General features: G+C 35.6%; 2 protein-coding genes across 6 annotated transcripts in view; both read right to left on the reverse strand.

The window, feature by feature from the left end:
- Window positions 1-229: 229 nt before the first annotated feature.
- On the reverse strand, window positions 230-2,523 carry LOC122573516 (waprin-Phi1-like). Of its 2 annotated transcripts, none has more exons than XM_043739962.1 (4): window positions 2,505-2,523; window positions 1,257-1,356; window positions 798-973; window positions 230-629 (listed from the first exon to the last, which is right to left on the reverse strand). In XM_043739962.1, the coding sequence occupies exons 2-4, from the start codon at window positions 1,319-1,321 to the stop codon at window positions 379-381; spliced, it is 492 nt and encodes a 163-aa protein (XP_043595897.1). In that variant the 5' UTR covers window positions 1,322-1,356; window positions 2,505-2,523; the 3' UTR covers window positions 230-378. The 2 variants fall into 2 exon arrangements, with proteins under 2 accessions (XP_043595897.1, XP_043595896.1); XM_043739961.1 differs by lacking the exon at window positions 2,505-2,523 and adding an exon at window positions 1,576-1,734.
- Window positions 2,524-3,275: 752 nt separating this feature from the next.
- LOC122573507 overlaps window positions 3,276-25,548 on the reverse strand; it is a 45,358-nt gene continuing 23,085 nt past the window's right edge. For all 4 annotated transcript variants that reach the window (XM_043739942.1, XM_043739944.1, XM_043739943.1 and 1 more), the window contains exons 7-19: window positions 10,426-10,585; window positions 9,785-10,172; window positions 9,206-9,502; window positions 8,976-9,111; window positions 8,513-8,703; window positions 7,937-8,009; window positions 7,495-7,803; window positions 6,854-7,279; window positions 6,653-6,772; window positions 6,490-6,584; window positions 6,129-6,348; window positions 5,310-5,897; window positions 3,276-4,564 (exon numbers count right to left, since the gene is read on the reverse strand). In XM_043739942.1, coding sequence (XP_043595877.1) covers window positions 4,548-4,564; window positions 5,310-5,897; window positions 6,129-6,348; window positions 6,490-6,584; window positions 6,653-6,772; window positions 6,854-7,279; window positions 7,495-7,803; window positions 7,937-8,009; window positions 8,513-8,703; window positions 8,976-9,111; window positions 9,206-9,502; window positions 9,785-10,172; window positions 10,426-10,585 — 3,020 coding nt within the window. In that variant the 3' untranslated portion in view covers window positions 3,276-4,547. The remainder of the gene's footprint in view (window positions 4,565-5,309; window positions 5,898-6,128; window positions 6,349-6,489; window positions 6,585-6,652; window positions 6,773-6,853; window positions 7,280-7,494; window positions 7,804-7,936; window positions 8,010-8,512; window positions 8,704-8,975; window positions 9,112-9,205; window positions 9,503-9,784; window positions 10,173-10,425; window positions 10,586-25,548) is intronic.

The raw sequence follows: 25,548 nt of genomic DNA on the forward strand, positions 1-25,548 counted from the left end.
GCCGTTTACCCATGAATTTGTTTCTGAGAAGTCATTTAAGAAATTAGAAGGTTCAACATAGAACATCTTATTTCAATTACAAACGCGCATATATGTATAACAAGCATTGTTATCTATTATTTAAGATATCGATCAATTTATAAATCTAGAAATTAAAAAATTAAATGGTTTACAAAGGGGTATAAAAAGAGTACCATAAAATCTGATATATATTAATTAGTACATCTAGTTAAGAGCGAGATTTTTAATTCACAATTATCACAAATTTTGTAACAATTACAAGATATGGCACAAGGATATATTTAGTTACAAAAAATTAAATAAAAAGAGAATCATATTTTCCTGTTAATGTTTTATGGCAATCTGCAATTATTTTAACTAATTATTGAAGTAATAACGTAGATAATTATTTGGATCTCTGGAATTGATGTAAGGATTCCTGGGATTATTATAAAAGTCTTCCGATTCGTCTGCAAATTCAGCCACCTCAACATCTGGTTTTTGACATGCTAATGCTCCACACCGATTTTTGCAACATTTCATTGTTCCTCTACAATCATTGTCAACACTGCAGGTTGGCGAGCACACCCATCTTCCTTTTGGTTTCGCTGGACACGAACCTGGTTTCTCTAAATATACAGATTAAATCAAATTTTATAATTGAAATCAAAGTTAGGCATTTTTAAAAGGTTTTCAATTATTAAGAATTTGAATAACTTTATACCGTTTCTGCCAATTAATTAACATAAAATTTAGTTATTAACTTCGTTATTAATTGCTTTACAGTGTCACTTTACCAGTAGAAACTGTTTGCCTCATGGTAACAGGTTTTGTGCAAACAAAGCCTCCACAATTGGTTGGACAACATTTGCCAATTCCTAAGCAGTGTGAGTCAAAGAAACAAGATTGACTACAAATCTGCACTGGCAAAGGTGGTGGACAGGAACCTGGTTTCTCAGCAAAAGGTTCGTACCTGAAGACATTATTTCAATTGCGTGAGGAAGATTCATTAGCAGACTGAGAGTATTTATTTAAATTCATGTTTTTTTTTAAGAACATAACTAAAACAGTAGGATTTAATGAGAGATTTGATTCACCACAAACTCATTAGATATTATAAAGAGTTACTATACTTTGAATATTTTATGTCTACTCTTATATATTTTCCCGTCTTTAAATTTCCATAAATACATAAAAATCCGTAATCTGTTCATCATAAACAATCAATTAATTAATTAAACAAGGTAGAAACAAACCTGGATTGAGCAAGCGTTGTGGCCAAAGACAACGTAGACACCAAGACCATCGTAAGCAATTTCATTTTTCAATTAGTTTACTCACTTAGCTTACTCGAAACTAAAAACGAAAAACGTATATGTTTGTAAGAACTTCGATTATTTCGATAAAAACTTTGTTCGTGAAATTTTCGTTTAAAGAATATCTATTTTAAATGTTCATTTTTTCTAACAGGAATTCCACTATTTCATATATTCGGTAAACACTATTATTTTTTGTTAATAATGATTATCGTATTTTATAAATTGTTTAAAAAATCGCACAGATATACTGAATTACTTTGTGTTAATGCTTTCAAAACTGAAATGTGATCGATTATGGCACCGTTGACTCTCAATCGTGGATCGACAAACGAAGAAGCAGGTGATCGAGACTTTTGCTGAAGAGAGACTAATTTGTCTCCTATATAAGATCGATCCCCACTCAATGATAAACGTAACGAGCACGTTGCAACTACTTAACGGAAATCGGGGATCGTTGGACCTACCTCGGATGTCGAACCGCAACGGTAATTAGTCTGGCAAATTAACGAGAAATCTAAATCGAGCGGAAGGAAGATAGTGGTTTTTGCGAGCCCCAGGGTTAACGAAATGAGTTGTAGTCTAGATCATTTCCTGATTGTTGATCTGGGGGAAGCATAGTTTTTTCTTTATTTTTATTTTAATAATAATTAGAAATTTAAATTTATGGATCAGAGATTTATAGATATTAGTAATATAAATTTATAGAATCTTCCTTATCTTTCTTCTTTATTTCATTCGCACGAGAGACGAACCAAATTTTTTGGTTTGCTTTGGTTTGAAAGCTATCATTACAAGAAATTAACGTCAATACAGTAGTATAATATATATATAAATATTGCGATGAAAATTTTTTAATTTGTTAATTAGATTTCGAAGAATATCTACATAAATGCATATCAATTTCTTTGGTGGGATATTTGAATAAACATTAATTTCTATTAGTAGCATTAGATGATTGCCGATTTCGTGTATTCTGATGTATTTTAATAGAATTTGTAGAATTTAGATTTACTGTAAATATTGAAAAAGATAAGAAGTCAGATTGATTGAGCAGAAATTGCAGCAAAAGATAATTGAATTACAACTTTCTATTCATAGATATCTCTTTAAGTAAATATAAAAAATCTGCGTTGTATTTATTTCATGTATTTTTCGTTCCTTTTTTAAATCAAAGAGTAAAAATACATTTATGTCCAAAGATAATCGTTCTTCGTGAAGGAAAGGTCACGTTGTTCGACTCGTCGTCAATAATTGAATAGGTACTTTTCGAGAATTTTAGAACGCTTGTTTATTCCTGGCCGTGATGTTGATACCACGACAGATCGTTTGATACTGTCGATGAATACTTAATCGCATGTTTTATTCAAAAAAACACATTTGTCTGCATGTATATGAGCGTGACATCATTTATACTTTAACGATATTTTGCTTGCAGCATCTAAAGTATCTACATATTTTGTAACAGTGTGTTAGGCTTTGGCATTTTTTAAAAAATAATTCTTAATATGAATATTTGTCAATTTTTATTCATATTAACAATTTAATCGATATTTTGTTATTAGGTTTAATAACATTTATAGAATATTATCTAAGAAGTTTGATGATGCGTAAGAGAAGCGAAACTTTGTAAACTTTGTGTTAACAAATATGGTTTTTACCTATTTGTTTACCTATGGTTTTACTATTGAAATTTACATGCACGGACACGGTAAATTACATAATGCATGTTTAACGTGTAATTTCCGAGAATAACGCGGCTTCCTAGAAACGTTCCTCACAGCAGATGCACCTGATAAAAATTATGACTTTCTGACAATGCATAAATTATAGTCGATATTATCAATACTCCATATTTCACTATGTTTATGGTATGCTACGTAATTCATTCATGATCAATTCATAATCAATTGATTATCATTGAAGTAACACGAAGATCCGATTGAAATAATCTTGCAATTTCTATTATCTTTAGTTTTATTGGTATAAACATAAATATAAAAAAGACATAGTAGTATTTCTACTGGTAGACATAAAAAGAATGGTTTTGTGAAATATTCTACACTATGATATTACAATCAAAACGATAAATGCATCCTTGGTACTTGAAACGCATTTCGTCGTCATTCTTATAAAGACGTAAGACAAAAGGAATTTCGACACCTGTACAAAGTATTGTTTACGCTAGAGAATGATTACAACGTATGGTGCATGAATTGTATGATTAATAACATAATGATTACGCGACGCCATGTATTCTTAACGCAGTCTTTGGCGTCATCGACATTTTTTTTTAAACAATTGTCGTATAAATTGTTCTAACTTAATCCTAAGGACTGACGATATAGAAAACTGGTTACAATAATAATAGAATATAGAGCAGAGGACAGTATGTACAGATTGCGATTTTGGCTTCCCGCCAAAAGATGAAAATTTGATTTGGCGCTCGCTAGCATTGTATTCGTTCTTGGACCGAGATCCGAGCATCGGTTAATTAACATAATATACAACTTAGTGGCGTAATCAGAAAGCCTCGAATGCTTGTTGATCAATAAGATTATAAATTTCCTAAAAAAAACGTAATAAAATAATTGTCAACGATTCGGGTTCCGAAACTTAAACTTAAAATCTTTGAAGATCTCAAATTTATTGATCTTAATGATTTGAGATCTCCAAATTCGTTCCTAATCTAATAAAATTTATGGAAATATCGAAACGATTAAAATATTTTATAATATACTTAAGACACTTTAAAAATATCTTCGATACTATGAACAATAGTATATTTCGCTTATCGATAACAGTAACAAGTTAATAATTAATTATACATTGGTTTTATTCTCGTAACGCATTCGAGGCAGTTTTAGACTAATAACGACCAATAAACGCACTTAATTGCAGTACAATACCATAAACAAAAACTACAGATTAAGTTGCGCCTCACTGAGTATTAGAATAAAGAGAAAGAAAGATAAAAGAACGAAGGTAATGTACATAGAAGACATGAGCCATAGCGACTATCTTGAACCGAACAATTTACAGTTAAATACGCTATTAATACTAAGGATTACGAAGAACACTGATGTCGAGTACTTGAAATCATACTCGAGTATTTCTCCAATGAAAAACGATCACCGAGAGCACTATTTTTGAACGATCCGCCCATTAAAGTCTCCAGTCGGAGGAACGACTTCTTTTCAAGTACTTCTATTCGTGGTAATCGTTCTTATTTTACTTCTTCGTGGTAACTGTAACAGAAAATAGAAATAAAATTTTGATGAATCGATTGTAGGAGCGAAATGATTTGCACACACATATATAGCGTTAAAAGTAGCAAATGATGATGAAAGTTCACTAAAGCGTCTTAAGTAATCGACAACCTTCGTGATTCCCCGCTAAGTAAAAGGGAATGGCCAGTGACTAAACTGGTAAGGAATTCGTGGAGCGGATTTCAATGAAATTAAAATTTCATTTGGTCATTTGGTTATAGATGTAATTTATGCTCCTTAAATAGTTCCTTATCAACTATTTCTGAGTATATGATGGATGAATAAACCTTGAGCTAGAATGATTGAAATATTTGATATATTTATGACACGGCTCGTCGAAATTTACAAGTAGAGAATTTGTAAATATTTCGTGGAAGAGGGACTGAGTAAATACTAGGAAATACTGTGACTATATTTAGTCACGTATATTCCTTTATCTTAAAATAGTTTGTTATGACGAGATATGATTTTCATTTATCTAATGGAAGTTACGTCATTAAACTGCTACTAAATTAAACTAAATTAAACTAAAACTATGTAAGTAGTAAATTTGAAAATGCTTGAAACAGAAAGCATTTGATACCAGAAAAAAATGTACAGAAATACATGCAAAGGAAATAGGGAAGCATGTATAAGCATGAGTTATCCAACCTAATAAGTACCAATTGTATTCATAATATAATAACAGAATAACTTAAATAAAAAGAGATAAAGGTAACTTTACCTCTTGGTGGAACAGGAGGAGCAGGCATTTTCTTCGTGGCACCAGCATTCTGATCCTGAGGAACGTCGACGTTCATATATTCCGGCAGTTTACCAGTATCCGGTACGTCCACACCTTCTGAACTATTCGCCAGATTCGTTTCCACATATTCCTCGTTATTTTTACTTTGAACTTCAGTCAAAACATTGTCTTGACCTTGTACGTCATCAGTGACCTTATTTTCTCGCGTCTGACTGGGAGTCTCGGCCTTGGTTGAATTCTTCGAGGTTTCAGATACATGATTTAAGTCGAGTAAGTGTCTCTGCTCGGTTTGCTGACCTTGTGTAGTTTCCTGAGACGAGCTGACGCACGCTGGAGTCACGTTCACGTAATTTGTTGGAATGCACATGCCAGCAGGCGGTACTGGTGCTGGGTTCAACGTAGATGGATCAATGTTTGCGTAACTGTTGCCAGAATGTCTGGAGGACTCTGGTTCTGAAGCGTCATTAGTGACTGGCGATGAATTTTGAATCAAGTCCAGGTACTTAGGGTGATCACACGGGGAGCTTGGAGTTTTTGGTTCCTTCAGAGGAGCCTCTGTCTTGAAAGCTGTTGATCATTATTGAAAAGTGTTATTTGGAATCTTTTATTCGGAATAAAATTTAAATTACAAATCTATGATTAATCAGAATACAATTGATCGTTTTGGAATTATCTAAAATCGAAACTGCTTCTAGCGTATATCTTTAAGTATTGTAGTATGTATTAATCGAAATTATTTATTTTATATTCGGACTGTTTTATTATAGGCTTTTAAAATTTTACTATTTGATTACTAACAGTGAATGGGTAATCCCGATGGTGGAAAAGCGATGTAGTATTCGGTATCCTCGCCTCGTAATTGTGGCTGTGATGGTCTCAAGTCTAAATCGTTTCCAGTCGAGGAACGAGGAGATGGGGAATACCTAAGCGCCGGGGAATACCTTCCTGCGAACGGCTTTGGAGCTGGTGGTATTTCGTACGACATTACGCCCGCTTTATCCTCTCTGGCATTTTGTAACTGAAACAATTTTTCATTCAGAAATTTCAAGTTCAGAAATCTCAATCAACGAAATAAAAATATTTGTAGCTGTAGGAAGGTTTTCAAAGTTCTTTATTGAGATATCGATTATTTTTTCAATATATTTTTCTAAATACTAACTCGTCGATCCTCAGTATCAGAATGAGTTCCACTGTCACCTAAACTGGTCCCACTGCATCCGCTGGCAGTGCTCATTCTACCAGACGAAGACGAACCTAAGAAAATAGAAATCAATTAGAATATTTTCTCTCCAAAGAACAAACTCTACTATCGAAATACGTACTTGAAACACTGCGGAGACTTAGACTGCTAACTGGCCTACGGTCGGTTAGAGCACCATTAACATTCTCCACTTTACTGGTCGAAGAAGAATCGTCACTTCCGGTCGTAGAGTCCTTCGTATCTACAATTTAAAAGTAAGAATAAATTAGAACCTTATGAAACAGAGGATTATCTATAATATATGTATTTTACTCTAACGAACCTTTCTTTCCTTTGGAGAAGAACTTTCTGATTCTGTCAAAAGGTGTAGGAGCTTTCATTTCCTCTTTCATTCTTTTCTGTATTCTTTCATACTCTTCCCTCATCGCAGTGAGTTGCCTCTGTTTGTCTTTGAAGCTCTGTTGTACATCGTTGCGATTCCTCCAGTTCTCGACCAATCTTTCCACTTCGGTTATCGTAAACACGTTGTTTTTGAAGTCGTTTATGATTTCCAGTAACTCGTCCTGAGGCCCAGACGGTTCCCTCGACTTTGTGCTGCTGGAATTGGAGGTGGTTCTACCGTAAGAGAAGGAGGATTGACTATTTTCTTCTCGAGCAGGCATGGGATGAGAATCTGAACGACTCTGGGTGGGCGTCGCTGTTCGAGATGGCTGCTGGCTCACTGCGTTTGACGTCGGTGTTTTTGGTCCTTGAAGAATTAAATTGGAAACATCAATTTTTTTACAGTGCTTGGAAATGTTTCAGGTTGAAATATTTCAAAAATTATTTGTACATTATAAGGTTTCAAAATTTAAAAATTTAAATACTCAAATATTTCAATATTCAACTTGAGAAATTTAAATATACAAATTTAATAATTCCAATTTAAATATCCTACGTTTATCTCTTTATAGAGTTACCTACCAGCTGGATGCATTTTCATATAACCTTGAAGAGGGAGTTCAAAGCCATTCGAGGAGGTCATCACAGGCGTCGGTGTTGATGGACTGGCGATGACGGGAGTCGGTGCTGGTACGATTGAATAATTTGCCTCAATGGGGTTACTGGTGGTCGGGCTAGGGGTTACTGATAATTGACCTGGCAAGATCAAGGACGTTATTGGTCTTGCGGCCGGTGGCACCGAATAGGCTTCGCTCAAGGGTCGTGGACGACAATAATCCTCCTTGTCGTTATTGGTGTCGCTTGATGTGTTAGTTGTCGATGGGTCCGCACCTGAAAAACGTTTCGATTTTAATATTGGGCCATCCTGGTACCATTTCACAATCATTTAGAATTCTCAAATATAAGAGCGTACAAATTTCAAAAGACATAAAATACAGATTTTAATAAAAGAGGGTCTACTTACTTCCCGCTTGGTCTGTAGTGGTCTCGCTGATTACTTTCAAATAGCTGTACATGTTGGTGAACTCGTTCATTTGCTGCGGCACCGTGCGCGAGAATTCAAGGGGAAGCCCGAAACATGCAATTCAAAAGTAAGATACCAGTTAATTCACCGAAACATACCAAAAGATCAGTAAGAAATTCTATAAATCAAGCCTACTATCATTCTTCATTAACAATATCTCAAAATTCTATGAATATTAAAGTTTCTAATTGTAATTAGAATCCGGACGAAACTAGTTAGAGTCGCCAAACTAATTCCAATTGACCATAACTGATTTTCATGGAATATAATTAATTAATTATTTAACGAGTCGTAATTAACTCTAACCGATTCCGACTAAATCCAACTGATGTTAATTAATTTTGACTGATTTTAACTGATCACGTTTTCAATTGGAAGTTTACGGACAGCTAGACATAGAGTTTAGAAGGTGGATCGTCCAAGCGACAATTTGCAATTAGGTATAGAGAAATATCACGAAAGTACCGGTTCCATTGGACTAACTGTGATGTCGCTTTAAAGGCGATGTTTTTGTACCATGTAGCCACGAAGCTGATGCGCCAATCTCGTATGTCCTGCCTGCTCTGCAAGATCCGCAGGGGTCAGTTCCGACACGTTCCTCAGGTCGCATGCTATATCACCGCCTGGACACTCCAACAGTTGCCAAGCTAATCTCTCCAGGCCGAAGCGTGCGGCAAAGTGTAACAACGTCGGATTCTCTTCGGGGCCTAGATCAATTAAGAGTTTACTTTACTTCTTAATCTATCATATCTGTATAAAAATTCAGAACTTAACTTAAAAGCTATGAAATGAAATTTTAATCTAAATCTGAATGTTTAAATTCAAATTCCGGATCGTAGGATATCTCCTAACAATAAGATTCATAAGTTCTTACCAACCAGCCTTTCTATTAGTCCAGCAAGCGAAACAAACAATATTTAATATTTTCAACAGATACATCTGTCAATGATTAAACTATTTCAAATCAACAAATACTCACTTGAGTGAACTTTTTGTGTAGACACTACCCCACTGGGCGTAGACAGGAGATTGAAGTGCGGTGGAACGTTTCGCTGAAACGCGTGGACCATCCAGTTGTCCAATTTTTCGCGATCACCAGGATTAAAGCCAAAGGTCTACGAATGAAATTCAATTTTTATCAGATTTGAATCGATTTGGATAATCATAAGAATTTCGAATTCAATCTATCAAACTATTATTCGCATTTACCTGGCACATAAATTCTAGGGGATTGTCATGGGCCCTGAGGATTTGATCGAGTTCCCTGAGCCTGCTCTCGCATTTTACTTGCCTCACACCAAGCGGACAACCATTCTTCGCTATACGAACACCAACCAACATCGATACTTCCAAACATCTGTCGGGAATGGAGAATTGCAGCGCATAGGGATTTCTTCGTTTAACGTGGGCAATGTCAATCGCTTCGCCGCAGCGATCCACGATCACCGATACGTTGTCCTCAGGTCGTAATGGGTCGTTTAACAACGCGATTATCCTGTTGTGACCCTGAAAGTGTTTATTTTATTTTTATGTTAATTTTATATTCCTTTCTTCTTCTTGGAAACACACTTAAACCTAGGAATTTGCATAATCAAGCTTGTTTAAATATATATGTATATCTGTAGCGATTACATGTATACAAGATGCAGGATTGAAAGTATCATGCAAGCAATAGAAGTATTTTTGTTCTTTAAGTTGATAAAATTTTATTTGAAGTTAATGAAATCGTTCGTGGCCATTTAGCTGTTTGCTTTAATTCAACGAAATTGTCTGCAGTGATTTACCTACCAGCTTCACTTTTTTCGGATGAACCGAAAAGGCAGTTTTGTCGCTCCTCAACGCAGGAGGCGGCATTGTGCCAAGAATTCCAACCGCAGCACCCAGAAGTTCACCAACGAATGTTTCGTCCTGGTCTTTCACGAAGAATTTTCTCCACTGATTGTATGAGACCAGAATCGACTTGTGGACGTCGCTGATGTGGCTATCGTGGACACCCAACATCATCGCGAGTACTTTGTCGGTGATTAGCTGTCTGGAGAGATTCGTCGCGTGTTCTGGCCGAGTTTGCACTCGTTCCAACAATATTGGACACACGACGACGATCTGCAAGCGAGCCGATCGAATCCTCTCCTCGGTGCCAGGTTGCATCGATTCTTCGATTGTCACGTGACGAACTCTGTAATTTCCGATTTGATGGAGAAATAGTTAAAGAGATGTGATTAAAAAATTATCAACGATGATGGGAACATACGTTAGAAATTATGAAGTATGAAATTATGTTAGAAATTATATAGAATGGTTATACGATATAATAGAAATCCATTTATTCGAATGTGAATTCTTATTGTATGAACGAAAAATCATAATGAAGAGACTCTGTATGGTATGAATCGTTTGTCAATAAATTCATGAAACGAAGATCTGCTTACTTAAAAGGCGGCCGGCCTTGTTGCCTGCTGATCTGCTCGAAACAGGCAGTGAGGTAATTGACCCACAGGCTCGAAATTTCGCTGTCCTTGCTCGACACAAACAGTACATCATCTTCGGGATGTGAATCGATCTTCGACAGTCCGGTCGCTGAACGAGATCCTGCAAGAATTTATTTTAATTCCTCAAACTTCGTCGTACGTTCGTCTATTCATTTTAATATCGTAACGACAAAGCAAATTATTAATTTATAAAAACTAAATTCGAGTAGAGTAATTGTACAAGAAAAAGAAAGAAAAAAATGGTAAAATAATAGCGTAAAATAAATCGATAACTCCTGCTATTTACACCTGGTCTTAATCAACGATCAGGTTAATTTGTACAAGCCATTAGCGGGAAGGCACACCTTGCTTTAGTTTTCTCCCCCGGCAGAGTCGCGTTCAATTTCGCTTAATGCGGCTCGCGACACGCGACGTTAATGAAATAATACCCTTCTAATGCGTTTGTTCCGCGTTATTTGAGAAAACGACATCACGGAGATGTCTGATTAACGCGGGCGAACGCCGTCACGCGAAAATCTTGATGAATCATCAGTGATGATCATCGTGATAAAATAATAATATACTTTACTCCGCTTAATTTCGTATGACTCGTTAATGATATGAATAGAGATAATATCTTTCAATTTCATTGAATCTTTTCCACGTCAGTGTTTGATTTGGTAAGAACGTAAAAATTATTATTAATCTCGCGATCCACTCACAAGGTAAGCTGATCAATTTCGTTTTCTGAAAATTCGTAAATTACAAAGTATGTGATTGATACTTGAGTCGGTAACCTTGAAATATGTCGTGGAACAGTGAACGCGCGAAACTGAGGCTCATGGCTTATCTAAACGTTTCACTGCGGTCAGCAGAAAGAGCAGCTCGTGAGTTTATCGAGCGTACAATGGTATAATTAATGGGGTCGTCCGTTTTCCATAACCACGATCGTTTCTTGTACAACGGGGCTTTTGTGCCGGTTGATATCGATATCTGACAGAAACCGACTGGAAACGCACCAGGGCTTATGATCCCTGCATCCCAAAATAACTAGAAAGAGTTCACTTTCGTTCATCTTTCTTCTTCTTCCTCTTTTTTTCTTCTTTTCCATCCCTTTTGATTATAACACCCTGTCTATTATCGATTGTTGTTCGACAGGTTTCATAAAATAGTCGAACTAAGCTCATAAATGGCAAAAGATGGGATTGTATGATGTAGGTAAGATGGTACGTATAAGGTACATTTATTAAATAATGTAATTTAGTTAGTTTTTAAATAAAGTAAAAGTAATGTAAATAGTAAATTAGCCTCCTAAATAAAACAAAAGTTTTTTTTTATGAATGGCGGAATTTCGAGAAAAATAGAAAAAGTTTTATTTCATTTGTGAATGAAGAATTTTGATGACTTAAAGACATATTTATTCAAGTCTTTACATATTAGACATAAAGAATAATACAATTTTCTCCTTCTCTATTTTCCTTTGAATAGAAAAATTATTTTCCCCTTCCTTCTGTATAGAAAAATAGTAAAACTTTATTCGTGTCTACTATACAGTCTGAAGAAAGAAAGAAAAAGATTTGGACCTATAATAAGCAAGCATTTTTTATAAATTTGGTATATCCTTTAAATTGAAGAAAAATAACGAAATTAACAAAATAGTTTCGCTAATAGTCTTTTATTGTGTAATTGTATTTAACAGCAAAGTTATCATAGTACGAAACAAATAAATATAAGAGGAAAAACTGAGGAGAATTATTTTCAAAGCACATAGTTGTATAATGAGTAAGGATTTAAAGACGCATCGGAATTGAAATGATGATGGAGTTATGGGAGAATGGAAAGTTTCATAGCCTTGCTGGGGTACGAAGGCTCTGAAAATAACCGGGCACGGGGTAAACTTTCATTTTCTCCCCTATTCCTCTGTACGCGCACAGTTTTCCGTGAAAACCGCGGACAAATAAACGCGCTGTTAAGAATAGAAGAACACCATAGCCGGTGCAAAGGGTTCGTTTCCGTGTTCGTAACACGTGGTTTCCATCCTGAACACATAATATGACGCGAACGTCAACCTTTTCATCGAGTCGAACTGGCCTAAACTTTACTCTCCCGTTAAAAGAAAAAAGGCTTAGATAAAAATAATATTCCTAACTTCTTGTCTCTATCTTCTCATGTTCTTGAGAATTCTTTTCAGTTATCATAGATGGATTATTCACGTTACTGTTAACATTTATTATTATTTCATTAACAGTCGATTATTATTGTTGATTTTTTAAAGGAACATGTTAAAATGGCAGAAATTTCTTTCAATTACTAAACGAATACTCTGCTTCGAATATGTTATATAATAATGGAAATGTAAAAGAAAAAATATATTTTCGTGGCAAGAATATTCCTTCTTAATTATAAACGTATTAGAGGGGATTGATGATTGAAAGATCTTCCTTCCCGTACTTGGCTTCTCTGGTCGCCATGTTGGCGATTCTTGCGTTCGCTACGTGACGCGCGTGGCTTCCGTTTTCGGCGTATCCGGTCTTCCACCGAATTAATAGTCGCAAACGATTAAAGTCGCGAGCCGTTATGTGCGCTCTTCGTAACACGATCCTAGCCTGCACGACAGAAAGCATTATAACGGATGTTTTCGAAAAATATAATTCCGCTATTGAACTCTCGAATCGATGTCGATCGGCTTTCTACTCCTTTTATTTTCCTTCACAAATTAAAAAATTGTCGAATACTGTCGAAATTCTTTTTTCTATGCATTTTCTACTCGATTGCTCGTTGCTGTTTACTTTTACAGTTTTACAAATTCTTTATAAGGACGCGTAAGAAGTAGAACTTGATGAGATATCAATATCATAATTATTGCAGCTGTGCAACGATATCGTGGTATTCGAGTGAACATCAGACAGAAAGAAACTTCCCTTGCAGCGCACCCTTTAATGCGTTTCTTAATATACTTTCGTCCAAACAGACTGGCTATTCGCGTTCCTCGAGATCTTTAATTTACCACATCCATCTATATTTAATATTTACTGCAGTCTCTACAACTACTCTCCGTTCCTACTGAATCCTATTCCTCGGGATTAAGGCAAAAATATTCAATGTATCTCCTTTGAGCATAACCTTACTTTTTCAGACTAGTTCGAATAATACTACACTTCGTATGTTTCAATTTACTATCTATTATACAATGTGTGCAACAAATATTGTCAAAAATTGTGCGATAATGTTAATTTAGAACGTTTGAAGATATTATATGAATTTTTTCAGATTTCTTCAAAAACTATTATATCCACTGAAGATACGAAAGATCCATGTTTATACTTCAAGTGTACGTAATTTTTCACGTAATAAGAGACAAACGGAAATATTTGAATCTTCCACGAAGGAAAAAGAAATCATAATGTATAAATCATTTTGACAAAAACCAGGACTCTGGGTTATCTCCTAAGTCACGAAACTTTTTGCTGCAAGATGTGAAATAGGAGAAATAAGTCGAAAGACACGGGCGTACATAAATTACGAGCAAAACGAGACACTTACGCGTGATGTTGGACAAATCCAAGAAAGTCGGCCGGTTTCGTCGCCGGGACCGTGGCGTTTCGCACGTGTTCGCCATATTTTTCTGTGGGACAAACTTCTCGGCCATTTCCTTCATTCGGTTTCTTTCTCGCGCGTGCCGTTTCACCCTCCAAATATTCACCAACACGAATTATTCGCGTATTTACCACCGATTCGTATTTTCTTTCATCGTCGATGATGAAATGGAAAGGAAGAAAGAAATAAAATGAACTGTTCTCGAGAAGAATTTCACCCGAAGGACACGGAGGATCGGATTGAACGAACACCTTCGATTTATCGTCGACGACTGACCGGTTCGAAAGGATCGATTCGATACGTGGAATGACCATCGTCGAATTCGAATCGTTTCCCCCACCAATGATCGACGTTCGCGTCATTGTTTTCACGTACGGACTCAGAAATTAGACGATGCCTATAATTATGATGGACGAACGTGGCATATTAAGTATACGAGTGTCTTCGTTTGTTTTGGATCTGAACGGTTGCCAAGGGATGGAGACAAAGTTCTGTCACATCTGGGGATGTGCCTTTTTTCCTTTGCTCTCTTTTCTCTTCTTTATTCGTATATAAATGTACTTCTTTTTTTTTACGAAGACTGTAAAAGAAAGAGGAATTCGAGAAGAATTTTTACGTTAATTTTATTACAGATATGTCAGAATATGTCACATATTCGCAAATTGGAAGTTGTTTCGAAATGTAATTCGATGATCAGAATATTGAAAGAAAGAATTATTGTTCATCGAAAGATAAACGAAACCTTTGACGTATCCAGCGTGTAACAATTTAAGAAATTCAGAAATACATACATTCGCTTGAAAATCTCTTAATAGCTTACAAGAGCGGATTACAGTTAAAATTTGAATATAAAATTTCGAATAACGTAACAGAATTAAACACTAAAATAATATATGTATATAAATATTAGTGGCAATATAAGTATAAATATTAATAGGATATTTGAAATGAAATTTATCGTTGATAGTTTAATCGAAAAATCCGTTGAAGCTCGTCACATAGCACGATAGATGGTAGGAATAAGCGATCGTGTAAAGAAGAAAAGGCTAGAACGTCGCAAAGATGGTGGCTGGCATTTGTATTCGGCGCGGCGCACGGGTCCCTGCATACTATTAGCATATACTGCATATCCTGCGCATCGGGTGCATCAGGACGACAACACGCTTTCGAATGCACGAAATTGTCTCCGTCGGGGAATTCTCGAAGGACGCTTTATAAATAATTTCTACGAATTCTCAGATTTCATCCCCCGTTCGTTCGTCGTTTGTCCTTCGTCAACACACCTATCTACGTCCCTCATAACAAAAAAACAATTCTGCGGTTTTCGCTTGATAAAACGAGGAATACGCGTGTCCTGTTTACGAGCGATTCCTTTTCGGAATTATATTTATATAGGGTGTTCCGAAACACGCGGACCTAATAATATGAGAGTAATTTTAGGACACAAAAGAGAAAGAAAATTATTTGATTCGTCCCTTGAAAATGGAAATAAATTATTATTCACATAAATATTGTTCGATGTTATTAACTATATCAAACATGATCTCCTTTCTTAACCATTTTCGCCTCGTACTAATTTTTAAATATTAAACAGAACTTTTTTACTTAACTATTTAGAACTGTTGTTAGAAATCGTGAGTTGTACTTGAGTTACTTATTGTTTGACTTCACTTTTTCGATATACAAACTAATAGACTGACCGCAGAAAAACGATCAATCGATCGCCTCGATCGTTAAATTAAATATTTTGGATTTTTAATACAGTACTCAATTAAAGTATACGGTCCGTCTGATGAAAACCGGTATATTTGTATTTAATTCGTCGAGTAATGCTAGAAAGTATAATAGGCTTTATAAAATATATTTTCTACTGTAAAACGAAGGTTAACCTAGACCTTTCTGAACACCCTATATAGGTTCTTTCGATTAACGATGAGATCGATTAGCGATCGAGACAGTCTATACATTTTTCATTGGCGTCGCACTGGCGCGGCAATAGCGTCACAACGGTTCATTAGAATTTTTAATTCAGCTATTGTTGCGCATGATGATTTTGGACGCTTTTAAACGCGCCCTTATAACGATATATGGAACACTGGAGCACATTTGTAAACAATGCAATGGATGGGTTATGGTCGAGGAATTTTCCTTCAACAAAATTTCGTATTGTTAATATACCTCTATATATAATAATCTAAAATTAGACAGTTAATAATTAAATACAAGGAAAAAGAATATTACCAAAGTACTCCATGCTTCGTTTCGCATAATGATTCTCTTCTTTAATCTTCATTTTCCCGATGTAATATCTCTTTCACAAATGTTAATCGTCGAGTCTATGAATTTTCAACACGAACACATCGTACCAATCATTTTGCACCCCATATAAACACGTCGCCTTCGGATTTGCACGAATTTTGTACGTCACCGTGAGGAGTTTGCTCGACACGCTCCATTCGATGCGGAATACCAATGATTTTTGGTACGGGGAAAAGTAATAAATCGAAGGAGAAAAAGGGAGAACGAAGATGTCGATGGAACGGACGAAAAATGGTAATAGAAGAAAAAACAACGTCCTGCTGCAGCGCGGCGCGCCTCGTCACTGAACATCATCTCGAGGGTTGATTCGGGAGATGCGTTCGGGGAACTCCGTGGATCGCGCGCATGCGTGACCAGCTGCGCCTAGATCTGCGCAGACGTCACGTTCAAATATTTCGGGAATCCACGTGGTTGCTTCGCGTGAGAACCGTGGCACGCGACGCGAAACTTTAACGTTCTCATCAATTTTAGAATTACAAAGCAGAAGTAATTTCAAACGTGTAATACAATTTACATTTTGCGCTAGAGTGAAATTAATTATTCCGTATTACGGAGTTAAACGAGCACGATACACGTCGTGATAAGAAACTAGAATAATGATCAGTTTCCTAACCTATCTTTTAACCATGTTCTTACACGAGATTACATATTTGGTATTAAGTACGATATTTTTGTTTGTTCTTCATTTTAAAAGCGATTATTATCGTGCAATTAAGTTAAAGTTACGAAGAACGAGTCGTTATATGAGTAGAAAGATCGGCGCTTCGTTTCGAAAATAAGATCTGATAGCGATCGCGCTTTGTCTACTCGGGCTGGCTTAATTAGTCATTAATTGAGTTAATTAAGAAAGAACCGCGCGAGTATTCCAGGATCGCTTTACAAGACGACTCGTCTTCGAATGAAACTCGTGTACTCTTTAGCCTGCAATTGGCGCAGTCTTTTCGCGGACTTCACAATCTCTCGAGATAAGGAAAGACGCGCAAGCTCACACATCCTAGATAAATAGTCTGTGACCCTAAACAGGAACATGGTAATCGTGATGCAAACATCCTTCCCAATTATTGCTGAATTTTTGTATGCATTTTCATTTTATATGATACATGTGAAATGCAGAATTATGAAAATCGAGAAGATACTAGGAAGATTTTTTGATACAAAAGCAAGTAGAAATACATATATAACTTACATACATATACAACAAAGCAAGTCGTCTACATATACAAATGATGGTCTTCTTGTCTAATTAATTTCCATTCATTAGTATCAATTTAATATATTTTTTATGAAGTATGTATATAGTTCTATTATGGTTAGCATAAATCGACTAGACTGAGTACAGTACTTTATAATAAGTACTTGTATTATACTGCAACGATTTTTACTTTTTGTTAGTATGGTACAAAAAATATTAAATTTATGAAAACTCTTTTACCACTGAATCATACTACTTTTAATGATATCGCCCGAGTGCCCACTTTTTTCTCTTATTTTTTTCTCTTTTCTCTCCCTTTAATTTCCTTCTTTTTCCACAAATTAAGTTCTCCACGGAGCACTTGACACCGAGATACAAAGAGTGCTCACATGTGGAGAGTTGAAGCACGCTTGCCGGCGATTTTCTCGACGAAAAAACTTAAACAGGACGTCCATTCACGGCGAAATCGAAATTCCAGCGAGTCGCGTTTAGGCGGCTCCCTTTTACACGCTCCTATTTCCGTTGCCGCTGCAAACCGACTGCTAGGAGGTTGCACGACGTGCTACTACGTTTTTTCTTCGCGCAAAGGCGTTTCGTACGCGATGCTTGTTCTCCATTGACGCAATAGCCAACCGTCTTACGTATAATTTTAACGAGAATTGTTGAAATAGTTTAACTAGAAATTTTTTGCAAGAAAAAAGATTAAAAAAAAGCTGGAGAATTGGATTAAAAATCTTTGTATAAATTTGAAAATAAAGCTTACTCTATTTGGTAACATTATATACATGTTAACAAAAAAAAAGACGAATGAAAGTTTGTAAAAAAGCAATGTGCTTAAATTTTGTGCTATTTATTACGTAAAAAAACTTTTAAAAAGCTTCTTATGAGAATCTATTCTAACATCTTTATGAAAATTTAGAAAGAGAATTTATTTTATTTGGAAATACAAGTTTCGACAAGAAGAAGTAGTAAAAGCGGATAGATTTGTTTCAAAGAAACATCTACAAAGGAAGATGCAATAAAATCATCATAAAGGCAAGGGTTTCGTTTTAGAAGGATTCCGGCAGGTTTTTAAAGGACACCAATTACAGTATATCGCTTCCGTTGGATAGCGTTTCCTCCCATAGAAAACGAGCGAAGAGGTCGTCTGATGTGTGCCCGTGGAATAACAAGGAACGGGAAAATAATTGCTTCCAGGTATTACTTGGCGGCGGAAACGACGAAGACTACCCCATTAAAATACGATTCATCTCTATCAACTACGTATGCATGGTTTTAAACATCAGAAAATAAAATCCAAATATTAAATGTATAGCAAAATATTTCACACTACTAAGTATTTCTCCAAACAAATTTTTTATTCAAGAAAAAAAATATTCATATCATCAAACAAATAAAAATCCTGTCGTCAAGAAGCCACTTCTACAAATGAATTTTTCTCAGAGATAGAAAGTTACTCCTTTTTCTATTCATGTAAGAAACTTCATTACATTCATTCAACCTAAGAAACAAGAAAAATCCCCCCGAATATTTCTCCAACTACAAATTTTTAATCGAAGAGAAAAAGATACTCCAATTTCTCTAATCTAAACTATTTATCGTCAACTACTTAGTACAACAAGAAGTTAGTCCCTCGAGGAGAAAGGAAGAGAAAGAGTCGGTACGTCAGCTCTTTTTTCCCTCGTTCAACGCAAGGAACATCTAGGACAAGCCTCTGCTTGTTACCTTGAACTTAGATAAGCGCCCCTTGGGCTCGATTATAATTTGACGAGCGTTTAACGTGCGTTGAACAACGGCGGCTGTCCGACGAATATTTTATTTGACAGTCTAAACGCGATAGTAATTCGTTTACGGTCGATGCTCGACCCTCGCGTAACCCCCTAACTGAGAAATTGGGCCTCTCCAATTAAGGAAACGGTCGGGGAGAGAGAGTGTATGTGCGGCGTGCGGCCGCCGTCCGAGTGACCGAGCTGAGAATACGAGTCTTAAGGTCTCGGAGCACGGCGTCGCGGCGTCTTATTGCGCGTGTCGCGCATAACAAGTTGTGTAGCACGTTATTAGTATGTCAAGACTATGTTAGGCTTCAATGTTGAGGTACGCAGGATTAATGGTTTGGATTGAGATTGATAGCAAAGTTGGTGGAAAGCATTCGATGTTTATGGGAAAGATAATTTGTTTGTTGAGCTGGTAACCGGGAATTTAATGTTACATCGGGTATTGTATTAAGTAGGTGGTATTTTGGAGAGGCATAGAGAAGATTTTCGTCCCTTATTTCTGTTGGGTTGGAGAAGTTTCGAGTGAAAGGAATAGAAAGAATGCAACGCGAAGGTAAGATAATGCAGCGAGAGAGTGAAAAAGCATGTAGGACTTGAAATATCTCAGCATGTTTTGGAAACTGAATTACTTTCTATCGCAGTATTTTCTTTACGCCCTTACTTACTGCGTGAAAAGAAGAAAATTCAAAACACCGACGATTTATTTTGGATTTTTATTTCAACCTAATCCACCTCTTAATCTTTAGCTAACCGCCAATTAGCTGACGGGAACTCGTATTTTAGCGTGGCCATTATCGTGATTCAGAAACGCGCATTAAAAAACATGCAGTGCTCTACATCATCGGTCTCATGCAACAACACAACTACGGGATATCGCGATGGATACGAAATTAGCGTCTTCTCCTCCCTTTCTTTCTCCCACTTTTCCTCGATAATTAATCGCTTACCGCAAACGGTTCATTAATCGTTCGTTTCGCGTAACGCAGCGAGACGAGACGGGCGCGAAACGTTGTGGAACGTGAAAATTTATCTGCCATTATATACTTCTAGGCGAGAATTTCCACGAAATCAGGCAAACTGGCGACGCTTTATCAGTCTCTGTCTCGGACGAATTCGTAAACATCATCGTTCTTCTCTTCGTTTCGCGCAATTGAATTGTTATTAGAGAAAATTGTACAAGTTACCAATAGTAATACATTTTACGTAGGATTTATTGGACGAAATATTTTAGAATTATAAAGAAGAAATCTCATGATTTATAACTTGCAGCTTATCGATTTACCGATATTACTATGTAGTTGCTAAATTATTGTCCAAGTCCTCTTGGACCTGCAACGTCCAGCATTGCAATGATTACTTAATTAAAAAGACAAAGATTATTTACAGAGAAAAACATTATTTCATTAAGAAAGAGAATTGTTTGCACTCGTGTGTTCACATATTATATTTTATATCCCGAACTGTTGTATATCCCTTTTCTCAAATTATTTCGCATAATTAAATGATATATGTTTATATGTGGCGAATAATTAAATAACACGTGTTTGCGTGTGACCATTTTGATGCATATCTCAAATCCACGCGTTTGTCTGGCACAAATGACTAATTACAAATATTTACAGACGATGCAATATCAATCACATCGAAATCCATGTCTTTCTATAGGCGTTTCCATAGTATTGTAATAGGCATAGAAGATACGTGAACAATCATTGAATACATTGGACTTTGACAAAGTTCCAGATAAGGAGAAATCTCAATTGTTCTACAGTAGACTCCTAAATCATAATTTATTACAATATCGCAAAGCAAATATAGCTGTATAACGAAAAAGTAAACATAGTATTTAAAAACTAACGATTTAATATCACTGCACCAATTACTCTCATTTTTTCAAGAAATCCCTCAAAAATCTCAGTCGATCATTCATGATCAGAACATATTCGAACGAAACAAACAGCTCGAAATTTCGATATAGAAAGATAAATCGGAAGAAAACGTGCAAAATTTGTTGACAGAAATTCTCTAGATGATAATTGAATCTTATTACCTGATCTGAATTAAAAGAAAGGATCAGGCTATTACGTACACAAAGAGAGCCGCGTGGTGGTGAACGCCACACGACGTCTTGTAATTAGTCATATTTAGCAGCGTCGAGAGATATAAATCGCGAATTCGCGGAACCAGCGAACGAAGGCCTGACAAGAAAAAGGGTTTCTGGCGGCGCGAACGAACGAATTGCAGTACACAGCTATGACAACGCGTCTGCCGACGTGTTTCCCATGACATTCTTTGTGGTTGTGTCGTTGCGTCGCAGAGTTGAGCAAAATTGTACTCGGATAACTGGTAACGAATAAAGATAAGGAATAAAATTTGTTTCACCAATAATGACAGAATATCTAATCGAACGAGAATTTATTCGAGTGAGAAACTGTTCGTGTAAGAATTTATCTGAATAAAAATTTATTCGGACCACTTGTCCCTTTAAGAATTTATTTCGATAAAAAATTTATCTATTTTAGGTCAGGGATGGAGAAAAAGTACTGTACGTGAAATATATCTTCAAGCGCAAATTGTTGTAATATTGGTTCTCACGATTAACTTTTTCTTCGGCAGGAATGAAACGATGCGTTTTATTCTTTTCACTTCTTTCTTCCCCACTGTCCCGGTAAAAAGCTCGTTCTTCTTTTAAATATCTCCTTAGAAGTAATATTACGAAATCCCAAGATTTTAATGACACGATTCCACCAAAGAAATGAGAGGAAATTGAAGACGAACGAGACAGCGGTGTCAGCAGTGACTGTAAATCAGGATTATCTGGTCGGCACTGATTGAACCAAAAAATCACCGTGGCCCTTATTTGTTAGAACTATCTCGTATACAGAATGCCGGGAGTTCTCACAGATAGAATTTATCTATGCTACTCATAAATTTCCACGGAGATAATAAAGAAACCAATCCTTCACCGGAGTTTCTCCTCTCGATATTTTGACCCTTGCACGTGGCACCATCGAATGATATAACTCGCGTATACTCATGAGATCGAAAAACACCCTGTGGTGCATCAAAATACGGGAGTAATATTATAGGTAATAATTCGTGTGAGTTCCGTAAATTTCAAGTAATCGCAAATATTTCCTACAAAAATTCCCTTAGGTACATCGAAGATAATTTTTCCCTGTTATAAAAGAAAATAGATGGATAGTAAATTATGTGCAAAAAGAAGAATTATTGCGATTTATACGATAATTCGAAATAACTATATTTTGTTTATGTATCGTTGCTTGATATTTGTAAAAAATGTTAGGAATATTAGAAACATTGAAAAGTTTTATTTCATTTAAGCTTAAATGGAAGTGTAATATATTAGAGGGAATTTATTAAAAGACGGAAGTATGTGCGTCATTTCACTATAAATTATATTTATGAAGATCTGCTTGATATAGATATATTTTCCTATACAACAGTTTGATCGTTTTATATTTTCTTCAATAAGTCCTCTTATTCTCGAAAATAGGAAGTTATGACGGAAAGATTGATTTAACGTAAAAATGCGGAAGAAATATTTACATTCACGGGTAGAAAGTGGCTTCTTTTACTGGACAGTTTCGAGCACAAGAGTATCGAGTTACAAGCTTGGAATCGCTCCTGAAAATAGGCAAGCCGTGGGACATCGCTGTAGAAACACTTTACTTCCTATAGGGGTTTCTCTCTAGACATTTTATTTTTTTACATTTTTCATTATCTAAAATAAATTTTGTAGATTTATCTACTTAAAAATAATAACAAGATTCATCATTATATAGGAGGTTTCAGTAAATCTTGAATTACAGCTTGAAAATGGTTGAAGATAAAAAACAATTTCATGTCTCAAAAATTAAATACATAATTCTATTAAAACAGAAGTAGGATGTGTGTTAGAGATATTTCCTTTCTAAAAAAAGTTTTATAATTATGTAAAATTTATTTCCGTCTCGACTGTTAGATCTGGAGCGACAAAAATAATTAATACTCTGTGATTGACTTAATTGACAGCAATCAATCAATAATTATCTGGTCGTTTCAGACGACACCCTATTGTTCTTATTTCAATTTTTTTATCACCAGGTATCGATTTGAACTCAATTTCCTTTCTATACAGAGCAGTAAAAAAACTGTAAAATATTAAATATAAAATAGCTATCTTATGGAAGATTTAACAACAAAATAATCGAGCAATAAACGCAAAGAATGGAATATAAAAGGAAATTACAACGAAGCATAAAACGTTAATGTAATGTGTAATAATAACTTCATAATTACTAATACATATGAGCAATTAATAAGTAATTTGAAATGGATCGAACGAGAAGCTATAATTATTTAATGAAACAGGCTTCTTTATCATCGTCCGTGATTTATTATTCTACAATTCAAACAAACTTTTCTACGTGGGGAAACACTAGCGGAAAATTGTGGCATAAATTTATGAGGCTTATGGAGTCAAAGAGGTGTGTCTGGTTACTCTTGAACTTTTAAGATAGACGCTTAACGAACTCGAAACTTTCCGAGTCATGATCTTCGTAGGCGGTCGACTCTTTACGGAAACAAAGGAGCGACCGGGATCATTCGATTATGTCGATTCGTTAAACATGCAAATTTTGTGCCAGCTTACACTCTGTCGAGTTAAATTCGGTCAAGCTCTTCTGAACTTCACTTGAATGTTGATTTTGTCCTTCCTTTTACGTAGAAGAAGTTATTTCACATCCTGGTGATTCGGTAATTTTAGTGAAAAGAAAAAATGTATGTATAAGAGAAAGAAACTTATATTTTGGAAGAACACATTTTTATTTTATCGCATTTTTTGTAATTGGAATATTTTGTGTTTTAATTTGGGACACTAAAAATGTATAAAGAACAAGGAATTTTGTTTTTAATTGTGAGAAACTTCTATGAGTTATTGATGATAGAAACGATTCATAAAGAGGGGATCATAAAAATAATTATTAAAATTTTGGAGCAGTTTTACTGGAATAAGTATATTTATCGAGCATACAAGAATTGGCGAATTATTATGAAAAGTAAACGAAAGTTGATTCATTGAAATAAGAGAAGATAACGATATAAAATTAATAAATTTACAGAAGAAAAATTTCATGGATAGTAATATCGATTTTTCGGTTTTTACGAGACACAACTGAGGAGGACGTAGGTGTATGCAAGGAAAAGAGATATATCAGGAGATACGAGAACGTCCCTCAAAATAAATAGCCTTTTCCTATCGTGGCAGACCTATATCTTTTTCTGTGCCTGAAAGAGCAAACAAGATGGTACGGATTTACCGTATCTAAAGGTGAGATCTTCCTACTCTTTCACAGAATCGCTATAGGGGCGAAGGTAACTAGGAAGCCTAATAAATTCATTGGAAATTCACTGAATCACCGGATACTAATTTCAATCCCAAATTTGAGCCTTTGGAAACTCGATAAAAACCTTTTGACTGAGAAGCGTATTGTTAAAAATGTAAAGTATCTAGATCAAACGATAAGTCGTTATTATGCACGAGAAATTATTAACGTCGATAACTTGTATTTCGTGGCGAGTAAAATTCCACTACTGAGATAAAAGCACAAGTGGTAGCCTGCAGTAAGATTAAAGCGAGGTTAATTTCAATATTTCCACATAAATATCAGTAAAATTGCTAGGAATATTATTAAATCAGTGCAAAAATTAAAACTCAAACAGCTTCTCGTCTTGAAACATTCGGCAATCAACGCCAGCGAATCTTGCAGTGAAATTGAAGCGAGATTAATTGCAATATTTCTATATAAATATCAGTAAAAATGCAGAAATATTATTAAAGGATTGCAAGGATTAATACTCGAGGAACTCCTCGTCCTCAAACATTCGACAATTAACGCCAGTGACTGTCGCAGTAAAATTGAAGGGAGATCATTAAGCTTGGAAAATATAATTTTATGAAACTTCAAAGCACAGTTTCCCAGGGACGAGATAGGGGACGTAAATGGCTGAGAGACGTCGAATTCGCGTAAAATTCACGGTACCGTTCCCCGGACACTTTTTCACGGATGACGTAAAAATAGAGAAGAGCCGCCACGCTATGGGGGAATGGGTGCTGAATGTCGACGCACCATGGAAAATGCATATGAACACAAAAATAAGCGGCTGCCGGCCAGATAAAAATAATAAAGGGGCGGCTGT

The sequence above is a fragment of the Bombus pyrosoma genome, linkage group LG12, assembly GCF_014825855.1.
Source record: "Bombus pyrosoma isolate SC7728 linkage group LG12, ASM1482585v1, whole genome shotgun sequence".
NCBI lineage: Eukaryota > Metazoa > Arthropoda > Insecta > Hymenoptera > Apidae > Bombus > Bombus pyrosoma.